The sequence below is a fragment of the Suncus etruscus genome, chromosome 15, assembly GCF_024139225.1.
Source record: "Suncus etruscus isolate mSunEtr1 chromosome 15, mSunEtr1.pri.cur, whole genome shotgun sequence".
Lineage (NCBI taxonomy): Eukaryota > Metazoa > Chordata > Mammalia > Eulipotyphla > Soricidae > Suncus > Suncus etruscus.
In genome coordinates, this window is record NC_064862.1 from 36,965,470 (window position 1) to 36,991,848 (window position 26,379).

At 46.8% G+C, this 26,379-nt stretch overlaps 2 protein-coding genes across 3 annotated transcripts in view; one reads left to right on the plus strand and one right to left on the minus strand.

The window, feature by feature from the left end:
* The window catches only part of RSPH14 (radial spoke head 14 homolog), a 74,455-nt gene that overhangs the window by 7,999 nt on the left and 40,077 nt on the right, over positions 1–26,379 (plus strand). The gene's annotated exons all lie outside the window — the stretch shown is intronic.
* Positions 7,710–26,379, minus strand: part of GNAZ (G protein subunit alpha z) — a 47,973-nt gene continuing 29,303 nt past the window's right edge. For both annotated transcript variants that reach the window (XM_049789009.1, XM_049789010.1), the window contains exon 3: positions 7,710–9,561. In XM_049789009.1, the coding sequence (XP_049644966.1) occupies positions 9,217–9,561 (345 nt within the window). In that variant the 3' untranslated portion in view covers positions 7,710–9,216. The remainder of the gene's footprint in view (positions 9,562–26,379) is intronic.

Genomic DNA, 26,379 nt, shown 5'->3' on the forward strand with positions numbered 1-26,379 from the left:
TTCTTTAGCCATTCATCAATTATTCGAGAGTTGGGTTGTTTCCATAACCTAATTATACAAAGTGTTGCAATGAACATAAGTTTAAATGTATCTTTTGAAATGAAAATTTTGTGTGTGAGGGGTTTAATGCCAAAAAATGAAATCACTGGCTTATACAGAAGCTCAGCTCTGACTTTTAAAAAGAAATTTCCTGGGGCTAGAGAGATAGCATGGAAGTAGGGTGTTTGCCTTGCATGAAGAAGGATGGTGGTTTCAATCCCAGCATCCCACATGGTCTCCCGAGCCTGCCAAGAGTGTAGAGTCAGGAGTAACCCTGAGCACTGCCGGGTGTGACCCAAAAACTAAAAAAAATTTTCATACTGTTTTCCACAGAGAACGAACCAAACAGCATTCCCACCAACAATGTGTAAAGGCTCCTTTTGTATGTCCCTGCTATCACTGGTTGCTTTCAGTTGTTTTATTTTTTTATGTCATTTACAAGCTTTTTTAAATTTAGACATGATAATATCATTAGTAGTAGAATTTCATGCATTAAACATTCTCGCAGCACATATTCTACCAGCGCGTCAGTTTCTCTCTACTATTATCCCAGTGTCACCTTCTACCCATTCTATTTTCCCCAAAACCTCCTGCTATGGTAAGATTCTTACTAAAGATCAATGTCTTTGGGCATTTGTTATAAATTACCTTTATCTCTTTATATCTCACATCTGAAGTTGTTTTGTCCCTCCTCTGACAAATGTCACTCGGCATAATATATTATTCAGATCCATCCAGATAGCAACAAATTGTAGGATTTTGCCTTTTATTATAGCCAAATAGTATCCCATTGTGTATTCTATGTACCATCTAGTCATATGTACTTGGACACTTACACAGTTTCAAAATCTTGGCTAATGTGAATAGTGCTACAGTGAACTACAAGAATAGTAATGTCTTTCCTGCACCAATTTTTTGACCCTTAGAAAAGATGCCAAGAAGTGAAATGGTTAGGTCACCTCAAAGTGTTTTTTGAGGAGTGTCCATATAGATTTCCAAAAATTCTGGGCTAGTCAAAATTCTTACCAGTAATGAACAAAAGTCTCTTTCCCCCCACATTCATGTCAGGGCCTGTAGGAGATTCTGAGCCCATTCTGGTTTTCCTTTTTCTCATTATTTATTTATTTATTTATCTATTTATTTATTTATTTATTTATTTTACTTTAAAGAAAATGCATCACATAGTTGGCATTGCTTGACATTAATCCATTATTTTCCAGATAAGTGAGAGCAAAGTTATTAAATAAAGAACAGAAAGAAAAAACAAAACAGATAAAGGAATAGAAGATAGAATATTAAAAAAAAAGTACAGTGACAAGCAACTTCGTGAAAATTATTTTGTTTCCAATGAGGTCATTAGGAAATACATTTGTTTCCATATAAGTGAGAGCAAAGTTATTTTAAAAAGAATAGAAAAAAATAAAAAAGGGAAGAAAGAAAATTTAAAAAGAGAAAAGAAGTACAATGGCAAGAAAATTTGTGAAAATTATTCTATCTCCAACAAAGTCATTAAAACAATGGCAGAAAGTTTAGTATGTTCTTGTCACTAGCTGTTCATTCAATTATTTCATTTGTTTCTGGACATTAAGTGACATCTGCTACACACTGGCTTCTAAATTGATGTTTTTCTGTATGGATCAGAGCATCAAACAAATGAAGTTGTTCAGGAATTCAAAGCACTATTACTGATACTGCAGCTTTTGTGGGGTGTGTTCTCAGCTGCCAAGCCTCCTGGAGGAAGGAGGTTGTAGGGAAGGGTGCCCAAACTAACTCCAATAAAGCCCTGGTGATATTAGTCCAAATCCCAGCATACCTGAAGTTTGGCCAGATTGGTGTGTTTGAAGAAAATTGTAGAGGAGTGGTGAGGCAGGGCCACAGGTAAAGCAGTGATGTGGGTGATTGATGCAGCAAGCATGGCTTCAGCGGGGTGGGTGTTTGGCCCCTTCTCCTGAGATTACCAGCTTTTGGCTGTGTGGCTGGTGTACCCATGATTTTTCTTTCTTTTTTTTTTTTTTGGTTTTTTGGGCCACACCCGGTAACGCTCAGGGGTTACTCCTGGCTATGTGCTCAGAAGTTGCTCCTGGCTTGGGGGACCATATGGGACACCGGGGGATCGAACCGCAGTCCGTCCAAGGCTAGCGCAGGCAAGGCAGGCACCTTACCTTTAGCGCCACCGCCCGGCCCCCTTTCATAACTTGGTTTCTATATCTTTCAAGAAAAGAATGAGTCTATGGGGGCTGGAGAGTTGGTGCTAGAGGTAAGGCATCTGCCTTGCAAGTGCTAGCCTAGGACGATCTGCGGTTCTATCCCCCAGTGTCCCATATGGTCCCCCCCAAGACAGGAACGATTTTTGAGCTCATAGCCAGGAGTAACCCCTGAGCTTCAAGCAGGTGTGCCCCACTCCACCAAAAAAAAAAAAAACAAAACAAACAAAAAACAAACAAAAAAAAAACCAACCCCACAAAAGAATGAGTCTATGGAGTTGGCCAGTGTGAACATGGCGACTGCATTTGAGGATGTGGTTTGCTGCCTGGCCTCCAAAGGCAGGATGCAGGGGGGAGGATCCCCAACTTACTCCAAAAAATCCCTGGTGATATTAATCCCCAAACTAGCATACCTGAAGTTTGGTGTCTCTGAAGAGAATTGTAAGGGAGTGGTGAGGCAGGGAATGCTTCAGCAGGGTGGTGGCTTGCCTTTCCCTCTCCTCCCGAAATTGCCAGCTTTTCGCTCCGTGGCTGGTGTAGCAGATTTTTCATAATTTGGTTTACATATTGTTCAAGAAAACAGTGAGTGTATGGAGGTGGTCTTGTGTGAACAAAGCGATGGGCATGTTTTGTGGGCGTGGTTATGGCTACCAGGCCTCCTGGGAAGAAGCTTTTCTCATTTTTAAGTTTGAGGTAGTCTTTAATTTGTCCTAGATTCTGGTTCTTTGCTAGTTAACACATCGCAAATATCATTTCAGAACCTTTGGTTTGCTTTTATGTTTGCTGTTGCTGTTGTTTTTTGCTGTTTATTAACTTTTGAATATAGTATATTTTGTAAATCTCTTATGTGTTTTTCTTTTTTCTGGAGAGGGGTGGGAGGTTCTATTTATGAGATCACAGTACTATTTAGGAGCTCTCGTCTTGAAAATTTTTCGCCTTGAAAAATTTTTCTATAAGTATGAATTTTTCTTTTTCACACTTTGCTTGAGAAAATACCTGCAACAGATATTTGTTTCTGGTGTCTCTTGCATAGTACTTGTACTACCTGTACCCCCTATCTACTTGCTGCATTTTTCTAGAAATTTTTCTAGAACAATGCCAATTTTCTAGAATATAGTTCTACAATGATAAATTCTGGAATCTACAGCAAGGGGAGTAGGTGGCATGAGCACTATAAAAAGCAGAGGGTCGTGGTTCTGAAAAAAACTCAGTAAGGGTGAGCCCTTTAGCAATAAAATTTGTTAAATGCTGCTCATCCTCTGTAATGTGTTCAGAAGGGGGCTGTAGGACAGACTGATGGGGAATAGACAGGAAGTAAGTGAGTGAATGAATGAATATGTGTGTTGGGGGGGCAGTTGAAGAGTGATACATGCAATGTGGCAGGTGTCTTAGGGTCCACTTGGGAGTGTTATGAGCCTTGTGGTTTCTGAGTTCATCAGTGTGATTACATCTCAGTGTAATTGGGTGTACATAATTTCTCCCTCTGAGTGTGGTTCTGAGTAGGCTTAAGGCATTTATTTCAGCTATTCTGCTCTTTTGTTTTGGTTTTGGACTATACATGGTGGTGCTCAGGGATCACTCCTGGAAGTACCCAGAGGACTGAGCTGGTCTTCTGGGGATTGAATCTAGGCTGTATACATGCAAGGCAAATGCCCTACTTGAAATACTATCTTTTAGACCTCCTCAGTAATTTTGCTCTTACCAGCTTGCTTCCTCGGTCCTACCATAGGCCCTTGAAGCTTCAGGTTCATCACTGAGCATGATGAACAACAGCCAATATGGGTTCCATATGATCTGGCTAAAATCATCTGCACTCAGGACTCAGCCAGCTCTGAGTGTGTTTGACAAGTGTGTGTTGGAGCATCTTCTGTGAAGTACCTGAAGGTCATCTTTACACCTAGCCCGGCCAGGCTTGCTGAGTTCTCCTGGCCTACCAGCAGATGGAGCCACAGTAGCGATGATAGACTGAAAAGGCTCCAGGGAGGAGGCCTGGAGAAATTAGGTCTGGAGAGCCAAATGTCAAGCACAAACTGTCAGTTGGTTCTCCTTCAGTTGGATACAAGTAAACTAATAATTGTTCAGAAATTTCTCCTCTTCTGTCTTATAACCCGGTGTAGAAAAAGTCTCATTTTTTATGGCCGGGCATTATGTCAGAGTAAACACTGATGTTGAAGATTCTTTTGTAGCTAGATTTGAGAGTGCCACTGAATGCCCAAACCCATGTGGCTGTAGACTTGTTGGGCCCTGACACTGTCTAAAGGGCCTAATTAGGTGCATTCATGAGTCTGGCCTGTAACCTTTTCTTTGTTCTGAGCTCTTCTTGTTATGGACAATGCTTTAAGAGGCAGCATGAGTTAATGGCCAGGGCCTGGGGAGAAGGTGGGATGAATGAGTCCCTCCTGTGAACACTGGTGCCTAGACCTCAGGACTGAATTTTGGCAACAGATCTAGTGTGGAGAAGTCTATGTGGAATTCTGATCCTGGAAATTTTGGAAATACAGCTGCTGATTCTGGAATTGAGAGCAATTGGGGTTACTCTGTTCAGGAGCTGAAGCTTTGTCGTCGTGCATGGTTAGGTGGAGCCATTGTTGGAGAAGCAAAATGGGTTATTTCCCCTTGCTATAGCATCAAGTTTGAGCTAAGTGCATGACTGAACCTCTTCTCCCCTACCTAGTGCAGAGACTCAGTGTAGTGTCCTCTCTCATCCCCAGGTTCTTACCCCACAGTGGGTAGAGGTGGGGTGGGTCTAGCTGTGGAGATCAATGAGCCTTTCATCTCTGCCTTGTCTTTATGACCAGGGTCTGGGACACACTAAGTCTGAACATTTCTGATGGCAAGGACCCCACTTCTTAACTTAGCAGGGAATGTGACATCAATAGTGGCACCGCTCAATTGGCCCCCTGCCTTCCACATTTCTGCTCTCATTCTCTTTAACACTTGGCCTCTTTTTTCCTGCATCTGGCAGTGCTCATGACTTATCTTAGCTCTGTATTCAGGGATCACTCGAGATGGTACTTGGGGGACCATATGGGGTGCTGGGGATCGAACCTGGCAAGTACCCTACCCACTTTCTCTGGTCCCCAACCTTGCCCTCTCTGATCTAATTTAGCCTGGCCATGATAAAGTGGTTATCTTTATCATTCTCCCCAGGGGCAGGCAGCCTCATTAACCTTCTCCATGGGATTTCATAAAATTCCAAGGCAGTTTGGAGACAGCTCATTACATATGGATTTACTGGGCAAATGACATCCTTGGGGCCTCTGCCCTGCAGAACCATCTGGCATGTACTTCAGGGTTTACCACAGTGCTGAAATCCACACTTTGCTCACATCTGGGTGAAGTGAGCCCCACAGGTATTGTCCAGTCTTACCTTATCTCTTAGAGCAATGCAGTCCTTTCGAGATCTGCCCATTCTAGCTGGATCCATACACCATGCCCCCTGGTTGCAGATGGACTGTGCCTCTTGTGGGGTTCAGGGAATATGGAAAAATGTGGAGCAGAGCCTCTGGGAGGCAGGCCTGGTAGGCCATTCTATGTGTGTGACACCAAAAATGTTACCCACCTTAAGGATCTTTGCAAAATGGTGAGCAGCAGTGGTATTAGAATTGAAGTGAGACCAGACTTAGTCTAGGGCCTGGCATGCAGTGAGCACTCATAGAGAAGGGCAAGAGTCATCCAGGTACTTATTGTGCTACTGCCTTCTCTTCAGTCATAGGCACCAGTGTGCAGGGCACCAACATCCCATGACTTACTTGCCTGTCAGTGTGCCCTGAGATAGGGTGGTCTGTGCCGTTCTGATAAGTCCTTGGCTGTGGTCAGTTGCTTTTTAAGGACAGAAGAAACTCAGTTCCTCCTGCACATGGGCTTCCCCTGGTACCTTCCTCCTAAGCTGTTTCCTCCAAGTCTCCTCTGTTATCAGAGCTCATTTCTTTCTGGCCTCTGTGGTGGTCGGTGGATTTCCCCTGCACCTATAGCTTCGCATGTGCTATCCCCATGCTGGGCACTGTTGGGAAATATAGGCGGGGTAGATCAGAATACACAGATATCCTTCTCCTTGGCACTGGCACGCATATTCTAAAGAACATGGTGAGGGAGGATGGGGACTTAAAACAAGGCTGCCCAGGATGCTGGACAGTGTTAATGGCTCTGGCAACAGCAGACAGTGGGCTCTGCAGAGCTGAGAGGAGCCCACAGTCAACATTGTCTGCAGGGTGGCAGGGTAGTGGCTGATTGGTGCTGTGAACTGCAAGGAAAAACTGCAGGAAAGCATTTTCATCCATGAGCTCATCAGGACACAAGGCACACGCCTATTTCCCTCTGGCTGTGTATTTTTGGGTTAAAGATGCTGGAGGTGAAATTACTGCTCTTTTCACAGTTGACATTAGAAGTGCAGTATAAGTTTCAAGGACTTGAAATTACATGTTATTTCTTCAGAAACAAACCCCCCTTTGTGTGTTTTCTTTTTTTCTCTTTGGTGACATAAAGTGAAGTCAATCCCCACATGGGTTCATGGGTATGAATGTATGGCAAAAAGCCCCCTCGATTTGCCTTGCTCAAGCCCTCTTGAGAGACTTGGATTCAAAGAGTGTAGCAGGGCTTTGTAGCCCCTGTGACCTCCTGTTCCTGACTAGGTGCAGAGTGACCAGAGCCCCAGAGCTTTGAGCGTAGATTCAGATCTAAGAGCTCTGTTCCTCCTGGAAAAGATGGATCCATTTTCTCCTTGGCCATTTTCCCTCAAAAGTGACACAGATCAGAGCTGAAAACCTGCCATAGTGGAAAACATTAAATTATTGTTAAGTCTGATTGGTGAAAGCATAAACAAAATTTTTTGTTTGTTTTTGGTCCACATCTGGTGGTACTCAGGGCCTATTCCTGGCTGTGTTCAGGAATTACTCTTGGTGGGCTTAGGTGACAATATGTGGTGCCAGGGATTGAATTTAGGTTGATCATGTGCAAGACCAACACTGTTATCATAGTGCTATTTGACCCCTAACAAACAAACTTCTATGACTTGAAGTTGGAGCTTCCTAGCACTGAGAGGTATTGATAACCATGAGACATCGTCAGCCAAGGGGGCTGAGGGGCCCAGCCTCCACTACTAGGAGCTAGCCCCCCTTGAGGGAATGTGGGTACCTCTCCACTCTATGGGGAGGGTCTGACCCTGGAAGAAGTCTCTTTAGAGTGCAGGGGTCCTAGTAACACTGCTGCTTGGGCCTCTGACAGGCGAACACACTGTACTCCACCCTTGGCCCTTCTTGAAAGACAAGGGAGCGGACACTTTCCCTCCTTTGCAGTTTTCCCGTACTTGAGGTTGTTTATATACTCAATATCCCTTTCAAAATGATTTTACTTAATGGTGTGCGTGAGAACAAGAGAAAGGCACTTGAGCAGAGAAGGTGTTCTGGGGGAGGGCCACATACCAGCCACGCACACGCACACAGCATGCCAGGACAAGGGGGACAAGGCTTGGCTCATTCAGGGTTTTTATTATTTTCTTAAAGGAGACAATCTTTGACTTTCATATGACCACACGGCTCCTTTTTCCTCTTAACATCTCTTCAGATCCTTTGGCTGTGACTGCACACTGAGCCGGGACCCATGGGGACTGAACAAAGGCTGAGAGAGGAGACTTGGCAAGGGCTCTGGCAGGGCCTATCCTCTCGGCAGCCAGTGGATTCATACTTACATATGGCCCCCTGCCAACGACCTTTCAGGCTGGGTGCCCCAGGGGCGGGGCCCAGCAGGGCCTCCCTCAGGCTACAACTCCGGCTGGCTGGCTGAGCCTTCACAGGAGTTAGCCACATTTGGGGTCTCAGGTGCTGGGCCCCCCTCTCACATTCCCTTCCTCCATTTGCAAAGTCACAGTTAACTTACTTCTTAAATACCAAGACATGTTAGCTATTGTTCATCTGCTCTGTGGTGAAGAACCTTCTTCCGATACATCACATTTATTTCTGAAAGAAAAACAAAGCAGAAACCGGCACCAGTAACAAGAGGACGCAGCACAGTGTTATGTACAACACTGCTTGGTGAGGCTGCCCCAGGGCGGCTCCAGAAGCAGAGGGACACACTCGTCCAAATAACAACTTTGACACTCAGCAAGCCAGACACGAAAAAAGACTACCTGAAAAAAAAAGAAACATGTTTGGAAAAAATCTGCATTTTAAAAAAGGAATACTCAACTACATTGGAAATTTTGTTATTTCTGGTTTTCTGCGAAACACCACAAGGTTTGGCCAAAAAAAACAATGGCAGAGAAGAAAAACCAGGTTTGGAATTATAAAACATCAGACTAGTAGAAGAAAAGCTGGAGTCCAGCTGGCCTAGTTGGGAACAAATCATGCCACTCGTGTTAACGTGTGGATTCTTGCTGCATATTTTGAAGCTTTTAAAAAGAGCTGCGAGTGGCTGGAGGTCTGGTTAGTCCTGTCATCAGGCCACACCACCGTGGTTCAAGGTTCCAGAATGAATGACAGGGTTCCGAGGCCACCAGTGGGCGGGGCCAGGAGGGCAGAAACACTTGTGACAGGTCCTGCCTCCTGGTCAGTGGTGCAAGGTTTCCTGACTGGAGCTGGGGCAGAGCTGACCTCCTTCAGGTGACCAAGGCCTGAGCGCTGCTGCCCTTCCCATTTGTCCTCCAGGGAACACCAGGCAGATGGGGCCAAGCCAGGAAGGCAAAGTGAAGGGTAAAGAAGGACTAGTGACTGATCCTCAAGTCTTCAAGACACCTCAATGATGTAGGAACTTTTCACTGTGTGTATGTGTGTGTGTGTGTGTTTGTGTGTGTACCTATCTAGCAATCTATCCATATATATTTGTTTGCAGAAACATGGGGCCAAAGAGGTGGAGGAACAGGGTAGGAAGGGCATTTTTCAGGCCCCCTATTTTCTGCCCCTGGGCTGTATCTCCCTACCACAAGTGGGGTGTAACACCATGTGAGTTTCACCACAGGCAACTGGACTGACTTTGCTCTTCAGCAAAGGCCAATGTATTTGAGATTGTTCTGTATGATGACATCTGTCACCGCATCAAAGACGAACTGGATGTTACTGGTGTCAGTGGCACAGGTGAAGTGAGAATATATCTCCTTGGTCTCCTTGTTGCGGTTCAGGTCCTCAAACTGCCGCTGGATGTAGACGGCGGCCTCCTCATAGGTGTTCTGGCCCTTGTACTCAGGAAAACAGACAGTGAGCGGGATGCGCCGGATCTTCTCTGCCAGCAGGTCCTTCTTATTCAGGAAGAGGATGAGTGAGGTGTTGATGAACCAGTTGTTGTTGCAGATGGAGTCAAAAAGGCGCAGGCTCTCTGCCATTCGGCTCTGTGGGGAGGAAAATGCTGGTGTGAAAGGGCACCTGGTAAGGAAGCCCTGCTGGGAGGACAATCTTGTTTTGTTTTGGGACCATACCTGGCAGTGTTCAGGACTTACTCCTGACTGATCTCTTCTGGTGGACTATGGGGACCATATGGGATGCTGGAACTTGAATCTAGGTGGCCAGGTACACAAACTTCCTACCCACTGTACTATCTCTCTGGCCCCAGGACTCGCCTTTTTTTTTTTTTTTCTTTTCTTGTGAGTTACCCTAGTTTGGGGAACCTTGCCAGGATCATGCCATGCCAGGGATGGAACCTAGGCTTCCTCGTACACTCACCCTTTTGAGCTCTCTCTCTGGCTCTGGGAAGGGGGATACCTCCTGTCAGGGTCTCTCAGTCTAGCATAGCATGTACAAGGAAACCTTTTTTGGGGAAGTCCTGCTATATCAGCTCTGTCTTTATGGGCTGTCCACAGATGCTGAAGTCCCAGACATGGCTAGTGCCCAACCCTATTCTTTCAGAAACTAGTAGCTTTGGAAGACTATTCTGTTGGTCCTTCCTTTGGCACCAATGATTAGTGAACTCAATGAGAGGTTTCACTACTGTGGTACAGACTCCCACATGCCTCTAGACTAGGGCACCTCCAGTCTAAAATACCACAGGGTGCCATAAGCTTATATATGTGCCAGTTCAACCTTCTATGTATTTTCAATGTAGGTGCTAAACATGCACAGTCTTCTCCAGCCAGTCTTTCAGGCCTTGATCCTGTTGAATGCCCTGCATGGTGAGGCTGTGGTCTCTATTAAGAATATCCTGAATTCCAAACTCAAAGCACCAGAAAGAGCCAAGAAGGATCAGGTCCAGCTGGCTGAGCTCAAATGATGCCTCAGGACAGGTTTCCAAGACCTTGCCTCCCAGTGTAGAAATTCAAATACTGGCCTAGGAGACAGTGACGAGGGCTAATGTATAGCACCCTGCCCTTCTTCAGTTTCTTCATAAGGACCCTGAATGTACTGTAGTGATTATGGGCTTTTAAGGGACATAACATGTTTGACCCACAAATCCCTAGTTTTCATATAGAACAATTCTAACTTCTGAAAAAAGCTGGAGAAAGTTAGACTTTTTTTAAGATAAAAGGAGTAAGTCAAATGTCAATGCTCAGTGTTGGCTTCCTTCCTTCCTTTGATATTTTTCTTTTTGAGTCCTAATGATGGTGCTTGGAGGACTACACAGTGCTGGGTTGAACCCAGGGCTCCTATATGCCCGCTTTCCTACTCTGACTTAAGAGTTTTTCTGATCAAATAATATCACAAATCATAAGGAAACTGTGGTGGTAACACAGGAAAACTGTAGCTAGTTCTGATTATGTGAATATGTGGAATCACCTGATTTAATTCTCAATTTTACAGATGATGAAATAGGTCTAAAGAGGAAAGAAAGGTGCTCCATGTCCCATGGCCAAAAGTTTCAGGTTCACTGCTCCTTCAGGATCAACACTCTTGGGTTAGAGAAAGGTCACCTTAGACTAAAGGTGTCAGGGAAAATGCCACTTATCTTTTCCCTCATTCACTGAATTGTCTGACATATGTTGGTGCTGAAAAGGGATAAGGACAGGCTTGGCAATTGGATGCCAATGACAAACTACCTGGCTTTACTCCCTGATCCTCTGCTTCGCTGTGGAGATCAAAACTAACCCCAGGTTCGTGGGAAGCTCAGAAATAACAGAACCCCTGAGTAAGGAGTGACTTAGGCCTTGGGGATGGCATTCCCTGGTACTTTCCGAAAGAAATAGACTGCAGGATTCCCATACCCAGGAGGGATGTGCCCCGAGAATGTTCCCAGATCTGAGACTTGTTATCTAGGACAATCACACTCTACTAGGGAGTAGTAGCTACTAGGAGTAGCACTAATTAGCACTTATGGATTCCTGGGCACCACACTGAAGAAGCTATTGTTTCTGGTAGAAATAATGCCAACAAGGATTACTCTTGCGGGTGCTCAGAGGATCATGTTGTGCAAGAGATCAAACCTGGGTTGAACATGTACAAGGCAAGTGCCCTACCCACTGTGCTAGCTCTCTGGCTCCTTGACAGACACATTTTAAAAGTTGGATTATTGTAGTAGTTCGGGTCCCCTGATTTTGTGTTGGGTCTGGTGGTTTAGACTTATACAGATATCATACTGAGACACCAAAGAGTGGCCCAGAACCTCTGACGCTTGCCTCTATGTAATTCCAGACCCCCTCTTCTGGCCTTCCCCTCTCCATTTTTATCCTTCTTTTGCACTTCTGTTTCTGTAATCAACATCCAATGTTTTGCCTTCCTTTGCTACCTACCATTTGCTAGACATGTTATTCTATATACCACAGATTACTGAGAACATCCAGTATTTATTTATCCTTCTGACCTACTTCACTTAAGGTCCTCTGGTTCTATCCATGTTGTGGCAAACTGTACAGACAGAAATTTTTATTACCCAGGTCCTGAGGCCATCAGAACTTTCAAACTGTGGCTCTTTGGGCCTTTCTTCCTTTCCCTTCAGCTCCTGACTTTCATTCTTCATGACCTACTGTAATTCCCTTTGCCTTAGACACCTCTCAGTCTACTTGGAGTACTGAGGCATATTTGAGTGCCATGGTCCTAACTCAAATAACAGAAACTCAGGGATCTGACTCACAGGGAAGCCAGACATTTGGCATGAACTTATATACTGGAATCAATATTGCAATGTAACCTCTTCTGGACCAGCTTTGGTGTCTCTTTGACCAGTCTAAAAGTTCCCATTGCTCCACACAGTTTTGGGACGTAGATTTCCCAGTTCACTCTCTCTTGTGGTCAACCATGGGGTATCACAGTGCTAACATGCAGGTGCCTAGAAAAGGATAATTTTGGTTTTTTTCTTTTAATTTTTGGGGCCACACCTGGCTTTGTTTAGAGCTTAATCCTGATGGACTTATGGAACTATATGTGGTGCAGGAATCAAATCTGGGTTGGCCGAGTGTCAGGCGAACACCTGACCTGCTCTACTATCATTTTAGCCCACACCTCAATTTCTTTAGATGCCCCCATCCTCTCAGGGCCTGCTAGGCAGGGTTCAGGAGCCCAGAAGAGACACCAATAATTTATGCTCTGCTTCAGAGCTATGTGGTACCCTTAGGCTGGCTTGACTCCAATATCACCTTAAGGCACTCATGGCAACCAGGATACTCTCACCCTAGGACACTGCTGAAACTTTGCATGAGGCCAGGCCCCTCTGATGGAAAATAAGCCCTGAAGTCATAGGAAAGTGCAGATATGCTCCTTTGGCTCTTGGATATGGTATCTCTTGTGCCATTGGTACATCTGGGGAACTACAGGTGGCAGAGCAATATCCTGACACCTCAAATAATAATTCCTAGTAAAAGGAAGGGCCAGTACCTCTAGAAATTGTGACCATGCCTGAATGTAAGTGCAGAGAAATTGGCACTCTGTGCAGCCCCTTGGTCTCTGCTCTACTTTCTCAAGTTCTGCTCACCCGGTGTGGCCCATCTTTCTGAAAGCCCTGCCTTCTTCTTCTTCCGAAGCCCCTGCTCATACTACTGCAGTGCAGTTATAGTTAACCCATCTTCAGGGTAAAGGCGAAACCCTTCTCCCAGTCTGGCCTTTAGGGCCTCCCTAGTACCTCATGATCCACAATATGGATGTACTTAGCTCAGATATCAGTTTAGGCCTCATTTTTCCTTCTTTTTCTCTCACCCCTGCAGCCTACATGGGATTATATTTGGTCATCTAATTTTCTTGTGACTTTCCACCTGGTGGTGAGGGTTAGAACTACTCCCCAGGGCCTCCAAGGTAATCAGACAGGGCTGGACACCATGACTGAAGCTAATAGAACCCCAGGTTGCATTGGAGTCATTCACCTCTCCATAGAGCTTGTACCTCACCCTCTTGTTCTGTTGCAACCTCTGCCTCATCCTGACACAAGTGTCTACTCCCTCCCCCTGGGATACTCCCCCACCCCCAGCCACCATGGTCCCATAATTAGGGAAATGAGCTCTGCAACCAATCTAAAGGTAGACTGCAAGAGGAGAGTTACATGTCCCAGAGAGTGAGAACCATGTTCCTGCTATCCAGTCTCTTCCAGGAAGAACCTTTTTTGCCTTCACCTTTCATGCTGGTCATGGAGTATTTGATGCTTCATCCAGAAACACACCCTAATCCCAGATATTTCCAGAGAGGTCCTGGAACCACCACCAAGTGTGTGTGATCTCTGCAACTAAGTGTGAGATCACCTTACCAAGATCATGACAATAATAGCAGCAACAGCAGAAATAGCAAAAAAGAAGAGGGGGAAAACTCAAGTATTTTAGACACTGAAGCAACTGGTGGCTGGGCATAGTTCCTGAGCTGGGTTACAAGTCATCCTGTGACCATTTTCAAAAAGCTGTTTGCAGCCCTCTGTACATTTTGTGGCCCTGCCCTAGAGAAATATTTTTTTTGTTTTGTTTTGTTTTGTTTTAGTTGTTTGGGTCACACCCCCCAATGTTCAAGTCTTACTACTACTGACTTTGCACTCAAGGATCACCCCGACTTTGTCTCCTGCGGCCCCCAGATTGAGTTTGAGACCCCTGCCTTATATGCAGCTGGTTTTGATGCCTAGCATTTTGTATAGTCCCCTGTGCACCATCAAGATTAATTCCTGAGTACAGTGCCAGGAATAATCCCTGAGCACCACTGAATATAGCCCCAAAAGAAACAAAAGCAAAACAAAACCCAGCTCCAACAAACTGATATGCCTTATACCACTGAATGAGTTTCCCTCCAGGGTGGCATTTGGGGGTTACCTGCTCAGATTGTGGCTGGATCTGCTGACCTATTTTTGCAGACTTCCAACCTGCTGGATTAAGTCTTGTTTTTTGTTTTGTACCAAACATGGTGGTAAAGATTTTCATACCATACAGCATAGCTGTCACTAACCAACAACAGGCTGGGCCTGGCTAAGTTCCTAGAATAACAATCTGGAGAGGCCAGCAATGAAAGAGACCTGAGGTGCAACAGGAAGCCTTTATCTTATTATGAGGGAGTCCTGGTCCCCAGTCCTCACTTGCCATGAAAAGTTCTTCTGGAGACATTGCAGAAGAGATATGCCTGGTTAGAAGCACTGGGTTCATTTTCAGCACCAATGTGGGCTACATCATGGATTTTTTTTTAACCTCTCCGTGTCTTAGTTTCCTTATCTATAAAATGGTACTAGGGATGACACACAATGCCAGGATTGCTGTCCCATAAATACAGCTGTTGGCATACCACTCACTCCCTTTTGTCTAGTCTGGGGCACATCTCCCTTCTCACTTCCTACCAATCTTGCTTTCTTCTACCCCAACACATAATTTCTGTTAGATATAGCTGTTCAATTGCCGGGGCAGCGCTATAGGAAGGCCAAGGCTTCAAGGGATGTACTTAGATGGTGCTCTTAGTTCCTGAGGCTAGTGGCTGCCACTCCTGCCTCAGCCCAGGTCAGCCTGATTCCTCTAGAAATTATCGGGAGACTCAGTCTGGCGATATCACTGACACTCAGGACCTTGTAACCATCTGGCTTTTGCAGCACGGTCTCAGTACTTCCTGGCTCAGCCACTCTTGCTTACTCTTAGGTCTGCTTCCTTACAGTAGGTTCCTGCAGAGGGTGATGAGGCACACATTGCCAAGCATGATATCCTTTACTAATAGGTCCATGCCACAGCATGCAAAGCTGCCTTTGGTTTCATGCACCCTATCACTGAGGAGGTAAGGTTTGGCTTCTCAAACCTTTGGACTAGACTTAGATACTCAAGTACCTCAACAGGGTCTACCCAAATGTATTTCCTCTGGCCTCTTATAGTATCTCTTCTTTCCTGCTGTCTCAAGAGCTCACTGATCTGCATTTGGGATTTGGGAAAGTAGACCCAGGGACCATGGGTCTCTCAGGGTGAATCTGACTTCCTGCTTGGCTAATGGGGGGGGGGGCTTTTCTCAGTACCTTTAAGGTACTGTAGTTTTGAAACCCAGGAGGCAGGGAAACAGGGCAAGAAAGCTGGCTGATGACCTCAAGACTGCCAGTTGGTCTGAAATCTTTCCAGCCTGTGCCCTCCTGGGGGTTCAATTCAGCTTCCTGTCTTTCAGCTGAAGGCCAATGCTTTCATCTTACCCAACATCCTAGGAGAAGCCAGTTTCTTGCATTACATGCTACTGGCTCTGACAGCTTGTGAGGCACAAAGTGTGAGATATTTTTATGGCCTCTGGGGGGCAGGCTGGGTCTGGGGTCCAATTTTTAGAGGTAGAAATTTTTTAGCATCTCTTCATCATGGTCTAGCCATCCTCACTACCCATCTCCATTCCTGCCTTATATCATACACATCACCTCTTAGCTTAGAAGGACATTTTGAGGCTGCTATGGAGGACAGATCAAGGAAATGGAGCTCAGGTACCTTGGAACTCTAAATTTCGTCAACTCCTGCACCCTGCCTGACTATTGCCTCGAGTTCTTGGAGGGCTGTGTCCTTCTGTTCTTTTCTCACTGTCCCCCAGGTGGTGTTAGATTTCAGGGTTTCTATGTAGTGATTCAACACCGGGGACATAGCAAAGTGATATAAATTGGGTTTCTTCTGAAACTCTCCTTTTTAAGAGTGGCCACCACCATCAGTGAAATATGAGGGAACCTGGGGGAGTCTAAGAGATATGTGGCCCAGGAACTCAGGCCTGCTTTTAGGTGTCAAGTCTAGCAGAGTGGTGTTTGGGGAGGAGTGAGAATACAGTGCTGGAGTGGAGCCATAAACATAGACTGAGGCCCTTGTCATGTGAAACAGGCTTATGCTCAGGAAGGGGCAGGTTGTAAAGACACTGGTGGCCTCCTCATAGGAACATTGCTCCTTCTATCCTGCAGCCTCCAGAGTCTTCTCCCATCCAGCAGCTCCTTTAGGAATTCCAGGCATAATCCAGGTTGTCTTAGTTTCCAAGCCAGTTCCCAGCATCAACCCTTCCCACTCTTGTCTCTCATGTAGGTACATATACTTAGAAGGTTTGAATGATACCTCCGATGGTGGGTGCAACCTAATGCCATCGTGGTTGGGGGAAGCCTAATACAAGTGCTAGCTTCTGCTAAATACCTCAGACCCTCATCATATGGGGCTGGCCCGGAGGGAACCCGTGTACAGGATAGTGGCAGCTTTCTCACTAAGGTCTCATTTTTGTGCGTGTGGTGCTGGGGGACTGAGCCACTGAGACATATTCCCAGCCTCTGATAAGTGGTTATGTACTGGGTAGAGAAAATTCCAGGAGGTGGCAGTGTATGGCTTGATGTATGGTGTTCTGCATTTACTTTTTACCTGGGAAAGCCAATTACTCCAAGTAGGGACAGCATGAGACTTAGATAAAACAATGTGATAGCAAAATTTTAGCACTTTTTTGCACCAACTCTGAGACCTTGGCAATAAAGAAATCCTAGAATCCTGGTACCTCAAAACACTTCTGTGCTGATTCAGTGTACTCTTAATTCCTCCCCAGGTAAAGGGTCTTCAGGTGCATTTCTGTACCACACTCAGCTCTGGGCAAAAGGAGATGGAGGGTAGAAGCTGATGGCTATGCTTGCATCCAAGAGACCAACTGTCCATGTTCTGGATAGATGAGGTGAATGGGAAGTTGCTGAGGGTAAAAACCTTCAGCTATTAGTGAATAGAATTACCAATTTATCCAACTGTGAAATGGAGTTTGTAGCTATACTTTCTCCTGAGATAGCTAAGGGTTAAAACATTTTCTGAGATAAAAGGGAGTCTTCCCAGGAAAAGGGGACATTTCATCTGGGCTTTGAAGTGGAAATATAGGGGTCTGAAAAGAGGGAGGTCATAGAATGATGTGGGAAGCTAGAGATAGAAGATACACAGGATATACAGATTTACAGATATAGAGATAGGCAGGAAAGGGTGGTGGAGAGGGGCAGTTTGGGGGCTGTGCCATAAAGCCAACTGTTTGGGGGCATTGAGGGCTTTGGCATGCTTTTCTTCCTTTGAACTCAGTTTCCCCAATATAAGGTGCTCTTATCAATTCAGGCTCAGTCTGGACAGTGCAGATCTTCCTATTAAAGTCTGGAGTGTTTACATGGAAACCATGAATTCATCTCTTTTGCAGAAGCATTGCTGAAAGGCTGGACTGTGGACATGAATAAGTCCATTCACAATAGATGTTGTCTGTCCTGCCCATTCCTATGCTGAGACACCAGGACTGGCCTGGGCAAAAGAGTACCAGGCTCTGTGGGTACTGAGAGTGGGACTTGGGGTTGAGGCCCCCTGGCAGCAGGTTAAGTGGATGGATAAAGGGGGTGTTTCCCTCAGGGCTAGCCTTCAAGCCTGTGCCTTTTCCCAACTCACAGTTAAAAAGCCTCCTCCATTGAACTGATGTCACAGGTTTGGGGTCACTGAGGTCGAGGGGCTGCTTTCCATCTGGTCTGTCATCAGTGTGTTATTAGTCTCCTTCTTTCTACCACACCCAGGCCCAGGGGAGGCCCAGAATTTGTTCTTGGATCCTTTTTGGTTCATTCTGAGCCTTGCTGAAGGGTCATGTGGACACTGAGATATTCAGATCTCTTTGGTAGGTGAGTGCCCAGGTTCCAGAGAGCAGGGCCACCCAGTACTGAGGAGGCCAAGGCACTCCAGAATAGAATAAAATAGGTGCCACAGGGTGGTTAGGTTGAGGAAGGGTGCTTTGGAGAATACAACCAGACCCAGGTCCCAGTGTCCAGACCAACACACAGGTAGGGTCTGGGGATGTACCTCAGCTGCGGAACTATGTGAACACACAAAGCCATGCTCCCAGATTAAGACCATTATAAGAATCATCTTGGGGGGATAGTTTATTCTGTTTCAAAAGAAGTAGGATGCAAGTCTCTGGGGGTAAAAGTGCAGCAAATGTGTCTCTTTTTATGCAAAGTTGCAGGGAGGTCTAGGGCAAGGTGGTCAGGTGGCCCTACTGGGGAGCACTGGTAGGTGGATGCTACACTTGGGAGGGGCCTACCCAGCTCCGGGATTTTGGGGTAAGGGGCCAGGATGGACTAAAGGTTGTGTTTGCAGAGTCAAGATATGTAACTGGACCCTTGAACAGTGAACTGCCCAGCAGAGTCGGTGGAACTTGAGCAGGCATGAACTCAGATATCGTCATGGCCCCATTGACTCCAGAATGTCTGCAAAAAGGCCTGTGAACCGCCCCCGTGATTGCAGGAGGACTCAGGATCATAGTGGCCCCATGGGTCCTTCACAGCTCGGAGCTGCTGTGAGTCTGTGAGAGCAGTTGCCTCTCAGGGCATCTGCTTCCTTCCTCTGCTGAGCTTAGTACCCAGACACTCAGCAGACATACTCTTGTTTCTATGGCAACTGAGGAAGAAACCTCCACCCTCAGAGCCTCATAGAGCAATGTAGACTGATGGTAGAAGGAAGCTTCTGAGTCTTGAGGAGGGCTAGGTTCCTTCCACAGGTGCACAACAGGGCAAGCCAAACAATAGTATCTATCAATTCAGGTTTTTTTTTTTTTTTGGGTGGGGGGAAGAATTTCTGGAAAATGAGGAGCCCTGTTCTTCTTGAGAGACAGGTAGTGAGCAGGAGAGAAGGGAGAGCCCAGATAGAGCCCTTCTCCCAGGAGGAGGGGAGACAGGGCATTGGTATATCACTGAAGGGGCTTTAGTTTGTCACCTTGTCAGCTGGTGGCTGTGGTAACTGAGGGCTTTGTGCCCTATTTACTCCTCTGTGTATGAGTTGACACTGCCCAGTTGTCCAGTTTTGTTATTCCTCTAAGGAAACACTGGATGTGCCAAGGGGTGGAGGGAGAGGAGCCCTCGTGGCTCTTCCTAACATTTCTCTATTACAGATGTGGAGTCAGGGTTCAGAGGGCTGCCCTGCCTTTTTGTTTGCTTTGTTTTGTTTTTGGATCACACCTGACAGTACTCTGAGGTTATTCCTGGCTCTGTGCTCAGAAATCAATCCTGACAGGCACGCGGGACCATATGGGATACCGGGATTTGAACCACCATCCTCCTAGATCGGCTGTGTGCAAAGCAAAAGCCTGCCACTGTGCTCTCTCTTTGGCCCTTGGGCTGCCCTGTCTTGCTTAGGTTATACTGCCTCATCCTCAGAAGAGAGCAGACAAGTAGAGCCTCCTCTTAGGCCTCCCTTGCTGACCCCTGCTACTGGCATCAGAAAACAAGTAGGTGGCTGGAGACAGAACTGGAGAACAGGAGTCTTTTCTGACTCTCAGTGTGTACCTACTTCTTCCTCCTACAAACTGAACCTGTGTTCTAGGCTGAAGTAGTATCTGGAGGCTAATGAACCACTGAACCCCACCCCACCCCCTACAGTCCCTGGGGCTGCAAGTCTGCAAGGAAAGCACATTGAGGTGCAGTGAGGTGAGAGGGGGACAGGGTTGAGTTATGGGCTGTCCTTCCCTCTCCAGCTTTATAAGTGAATGGAGCTGTCTGTGGGACCCTCACAATGTCATGATGGCAACAGATGGGTACCATAATCCTGCCTACATGCAGGAAAGGCAGCTCCTGATCTCATCTCCTCTGCCTGTATTCTCCAAAGCACCCTTCATCAACCTAACCACCCTGTGGCACCCATTTTATTCTATTCTGGAGTGCCTTGGCCTCCTCAGTACTGGGTGGCTCTGCTCTTGGGAACCTGGGCAGATGCCCACTCAGCTTGGCACCCACCCTCCCTCTACTTGACTCTCTTCTTCTTGACTCACCGTAGCACTGGGATTTCATGGGTGATGTGTGTGGACTAGTATTGAGGGGTAGTGGCTGAACCCATAGCAAGGTATCCCCATGGAGTATGGGACCTGAGCTAGGACCTGTGCTCTGGCCGGGCTTTCCATTCTCTCAGTAACCAGGTTTTATGCCTCCCCCATCCTGCTTCTCTTGGAGCTTCACCCTGGAAGTCTCATCTCAATACCTAGTCTAATATCAATTAATGTGAGAGCAGTAATTTGGGGCCTCAGGAAGTGAGTCCCAGTATGACAAGATCAGTAGGTGACAGGGAGGCAGTGGAGGCCCCATAGACATCCAACCATGAGGTACAGGTGTTGCTCCTTCTGGAGCCTCAGACTGGCACTTGATTCTTTTCTCAGGTTAGCACTGGATATAACTTAAGCTTCTATGGATCACAGAAGTAAGCAGCAGTATTAGCTTATAAGAATTGAGTCTGCAAGGGTGAACCTGTGCAAGCAGCATCTAGGACCAAGCCACCTAAGTCAAAGGTGGTTATGGAGGGTGGAGAGAGAGAACATGCTGATTTCTGCAGGTACAAGCCATTCATCCACCAGCAGCAGTGCCCATCTCCAGCTGTGTGCTCCCAGGGGGCCCATCCAGGCTCACCTGGAACCCATACGTACTTTTCTCCTGCCCATCCCCTTTGCTCTCACAGGAGATGTCATCCTCTTCTCAACTGTGCTTCTGGGGCCCAGCAGGTCCCTTCATACTCCTGTGCCAAGCCCTGTCTAGTGGCCTCCATTCTAGTCTAGGGATCCCCCTGCTCCTAAGTAGCATCCCCACCCTACACCTCAGGACCTTTTCATGGTGCTCCCAGGTCATTCCTGACAAGAAGTGCCTCGTAGTCCCTCCCTTCAGTCTGTGAATTTTGGGTTATTTTTGGGCCACAACCAGTGATACCTAGGGTTACTCCTGGCTCTGCACACAGGAATTACTCCTGGTGGTGCCTGGGGAACATATCAGATGCTGGGGATTGAGACCAGGTAGGGCATGTGCCAGGAAAGCAGCTTACCTATTGTACTGTTGTGAATTTGCTGCAGCTTTTAAACATCACACATCTGGAGTGCTGTACTGTGTGTGTGTGTGTGTGTGTGTGTGAGAGAGAGAGAGAGAGAGAGAAAGAGAGAGAGACAGAGAGAGAGAGAAAGAGAGAGAGAGGGAAGGAGGGAGGGAGGGAGGGGGAGGGGAGAAGTGGTGGCTCTCCCAGAGGCCAGTCAATTATTGGCAGGACTTACAGTCAGATGACATGTATTCCTGCACCGTGTGTGTGTGTGTGTGTGTGTGTGTGTGTGTGTGTGTGTGTGTGTGTGTGTGTGTGTGTGTGTGAGAGAGAGAGAGAGAGAGAGAGAGAGAGAGAGAGAGAGAGAGAGAGAGAGAGAGAGAGAGGCGGGGGGAGAGGGACTCTCCCAGAGTCCAGTCAGGTTATCGGCAGGACTTACGGTCAGATGACATGTATTCCTGCACCATGAGAATTTAGCACAGCACCTTCACAAGGGGCCTGATGTGAGTTTAGGTGGTGGCCCCAAATGGCCAAGCTCTACCTTGCTACAGACCTGCTGAGCCTTACTTAGATGGTCTAACAAGGGGGCTGGGAAGGACTCCTGTTGTGGACTGGTACCTCTACTGAAAGTTCCATTGATATTCTGACTTAGTTCTCCTTTGGCTTTAACTAGTAAAAGTGACTACAAAAGTATACGATAGGTAAATGCTCTGCAGGCTTTAATACACTTAAGATTTGGGGCTGGAGAGATAGTCCAGCAGGTAGGGTGTTTGTCTCGCACATGGCTGATCTGCATTCGATCCCTAGCATCTCAGATAGTGCCCTGTGCACTTCCAGGAGTAATTCCTGAGTGCAGAGCTAGCTGTCTCTCTCATCTCAGTCTCAGTATCTATCTCTGTCTCTCTCACATACACACATGCATAGGATATGTCTGCTCTGTCTGAGCGGAGGAAGCTTGGGTTTAACTTGCTACTTTCTATGCCATGGCCAACCTAAGGAGCTTAGTGTAGAGATACCATAGGGTTCAACTCCATCACTGTGTAGTGTGTTGGGCGAGAGAAGGTATTGTGTGGCACCAGCTGCCTCCAGTGTCACAAGACCACAGGATTTTCAAACCGAAGATTGATAACTCAGGGTGCTAGCCCTGAATCATCTGGACACTGAGGGTCTTCTAGTTTTCAGGGCCCTTCAACTTTTCCCCAGGGACACGGAGGAGGCTCAGTAGGGCTCTCTTGAGAGTAATTTTATCTTTTTTCAAAATTTTGCCTATTTGAAGAATTACAATCTGAGGTCCAAGTTGGGGTGGGTGGAGAATAGAAGTCTCAGACCTCAAAAGCCTGGGGCGAGTGACAGACAGGGCTTCTCTAGGGGTGAGGGGAAAGTTCTGATCAAGTCCAGCAGTCACAGTGGCTGCTTGAAACCCCACCTCTGCACTTTTTGGGTGACAATTGTGATGCTCATAGCAACTGCACTAGCCAATCTGCCATGTCAAACAGCAGCGGCTATTTAAACAAGATAACAGGTTGCTGGGAAAGCTGCAACTCAGGCCTTAATGGCCAGAGACTATTCCAAATCCATGGCTTCAGCCAGCTGAGACTGATACCTACTTCCTGCCTCATGCAGCAGTTCATACACTTGTGATCATGTTTGCTGGTCCCTGTTTTCCAACCACTGGTACAGTATGGACTGTCTAGGGCAGCTTGAAAAAATAATAGTAAGACCAGGCCCCCAGTTTCAGGAAGAGGACAGCTGAAAATCTACTCTGGAAAGAGCAGAACCATGGTGGCTGTTGGGAGAACAGTTATAGAAATGGAGTTTCCTTTCTGTGTTATGGGGGGGGGGTGTCACCTCTTCCAGCACTGAGGCCCAACCACCTCTCTCTACCCAGCCACTGCCTCGGCCCTTCAGCCTCCAAGGAGAGAAGACTGTGATCCAAGTCTACTGTCCTTCCCACAGTCTGACACAAAACACAGAATTGACACTGAATGTTAGTGTCTCATTCCCAGTTTGATCACTTCAACTCTCAGCAGTGGCAGCTGTTTTCCAACTTCTGGCTGAATATTGACTGCAAGCTGCTTATCCTGGGCTAGCCTCTGTGCACACAGCCCAGATTCCTCAGCCTTACATGTATTCTGTGGCCAACCACAATACCCACAGCTGCTGTAACCTCCAAGTCCACACTGCAGATGCCTATAGCTCCTCAAGAGTTGGGCATGGGATAAGAAAACCTTGATCCAAGCCACTGGTTCTAGTGTGAACCTGGTCTACCCAGATAGACACAGCAGGAGAGAGTGATCCAGGAACCGTAATGAGGTTGATACTCTACCCTATGTCCCAGTATGTGCTAAAGACAGTCCTCGATCTGTGCTCTAGTTAGGGACTTCCCCCAATTGAACTGCTCCCTGTAGAGTCTACATATACCAACCAGTATGTGGGCACCTAGCCAAGTCCTGCACATCAGTGCTTCCATTCTGGCACCCCAAATACATATCACTGTTTTTCTTTTATGCTCTTACAGACACTCAGAATCAATGACTATGGAATTTAGAAACTAGTAGGAGCGATTCCCACAGCTATGTTAGACAAAGCCCCAGGGAAGCAAAGCCCCCAGGTTTAGCTTGACATGTAACATCTAAGTCCTGCAACTTAATAAAGTCAGAAATGCCCAAAGATGCCAGGTGTGGGGTAGCAAATTCCCAGTGTGGCACACAGGCACTTGCTTGGAATGGACCCAGAGTTCCCTGCTTCCATATTTCTTATTGGATCCAGAAGGCAAATAGGTCCCTGGGCCAGCCAGGAGGTTGATGGCAGTGAGGAAGGAGGCCCAGGATGTAGGTCCCACCAGTTCTGGCTTTAACACTTTGGAAGCTTTCTACCACCTGTCCCCTGACTCTCCTGCTGGAAGAACTGCTTTTCTGAAAGAACCAGACCATGCCTTTTATTTATTCTTTTTTTGCTTCAGCTGAAATGAGAACTGTTTCCTGTTTATTTTGTGTTAAATTTCTCCAAGTCCTCCTGCTGTAGCCACTGATGGGAAATTATAGAACAGTGGCACGCAGGTGCACACTGCCTGGAAGCTGCCAACACAGGCCTGGCCCGGGTTGTGCAGACCATCACGGTTACCATGGGAGGAAATGAGAGTGCAAGAAACCCCTTTTATTTTCAGCTCAACAGGATGCCCTGGGACTCCATTAACCTAACACCCTGGCCAGACACCACTCAGCTAGTTAGATGCTTTTGCACTCTACAGTGTAACCATGGGCCATATCCTCAGGAGCAAAGGCTGAAAAAAAGCTATGGGCAACAAATCTGGCTGCTTCTGATAAGGATGTGAGAAGTTGGGGGCTGAACAAGGGGGAGTAGGTAACCCATTGTGGGGCCTCTGCTTATGACCAAGCTAAATTTCAGAAAAAGTTCATCTTTAAAAGGAAATATTTGTGGGCTGCAGAAATAGTACAGCAGTTAGGGTGCTTGCCTTGCATGGAGTTGGGCAGTTTGTTTCCTGACACTACATATGGTCCTCTGATCCCCACTAGGAGTAATACCCGAGCACTACCAGTTGTAGTCCCTCTCCCCGAACCCTCCAAAAGAAGTATCTGGGCCACAAGGGCCCTGGACTTGGCTTCTCCATTGAACACAGATAGGGAACAGGGATGGAGACAAGCACAGTGTTCTGGGGTTTCAGGTCTGCCGTTGACTCTGGTCAAATTAACAATCTTTCTCAAGAGGGTTTACTTGTGCGCAGCAGTGAGGTCATACCATCAGGTTGTGATTGAGAGAGTTCTGCAGCACCTCAGCTTCTCCTTCCCTCCCAGCACTACCACTCCAGAGGCCTCAAGTCTTGGAATGGCTGTTCCTAAATACCACATGGGATTGAGGTGGCAGCTGGAGGCTTTATCTTATCCTGATGCTGTTTTTCTTGCTGACATGTCCTAAATCTGATTGGATCTTCAGCAGCTACTGTTAGTACCCTGACTAGCAGCTCTTGGGGTTCCCCTGCCTACCCTGTACTCCTACAGAAATACCCACTGATACAAACAAGGGTGTGAGACATACTGGGTAGGGCCTTCTGTTTCTCAGCCCCATCTTCACTCTAGAGGGTTGGTCTTGGCTTTTTGGGTTTGCCTCTTGAGTGGGTTCCAAACTGCCCAACCTCCACATTTCTGTCTCTACCTCACCATTCCCAGAGTCATGCCAGCTTGTCCATCCAGGCATGGAGTATAGCAGAGCATGGGACAATTCAGAGTCACACCAGGCCAGGCTGGCACTGTACACAGTGTGAAGTGCCTAGGGGTAAGAAAGAGGCCAGAGTAGCTGTGCCTGGGGTTAGTGTAGAGAAGAAGGTTCAGAGGATGGGCTTCTCAATCTCCTGTCTGTCTCTGCTTTTGTGCATGCTCCTGCCCTCATCAGTGCAAGAGGGAAGTGTCATGGCCTGTGTCAGGTCTGGTGGGACACCAAGTCCTTGTTCTGAGACTCTCTAGGTGCTCCTAATTCACCAGGTGTGTTAAGCCTACCAAGAGTATCATCCAGTTGGACTCTGTGAATCTACTTTTTTTTTTTTGTTGTTTTTGGGCCACACCCAGCAGCACTCAGGGGTTACTCCTGGCTCTATGCTCAGAAATCGCCTCTGGCAGGCACAGGGGACCATATGGGATGCTGGGATTCAAACTACCGTCCTTCTGCATGAAAGGCAAACACCTTACCTCCATGCTATCTCTCCGGCCCCTGTGAATCTACTTTTTGAGGAGCATTGCAGCATGATACCAAGAGTCCCTTTGCAAGATTCAGGGATACAGGCTTCAGAGTCCCTAGATGACACTGGCATAAACAAGAGTCTGAAGGTGGAGCTGGCGGTTCTCTTTTGCTCGGTGTGGACCAACCTAAAGAGCCAGGCTCAATGTCTGGGAAAGAGTTTACATGGTAGAGTACTAGGTTATCATGTGTGAAAAAGTTCCAAGTTTGACTTCTATGGTTTGCTGGCTGTGGCCTGGGCTTTGTGGGCCTCATGCTGCAGTTGGTCCAGCCCAGCTGCTTCTCCAGGGAAAATTCGTGTCTACTGTG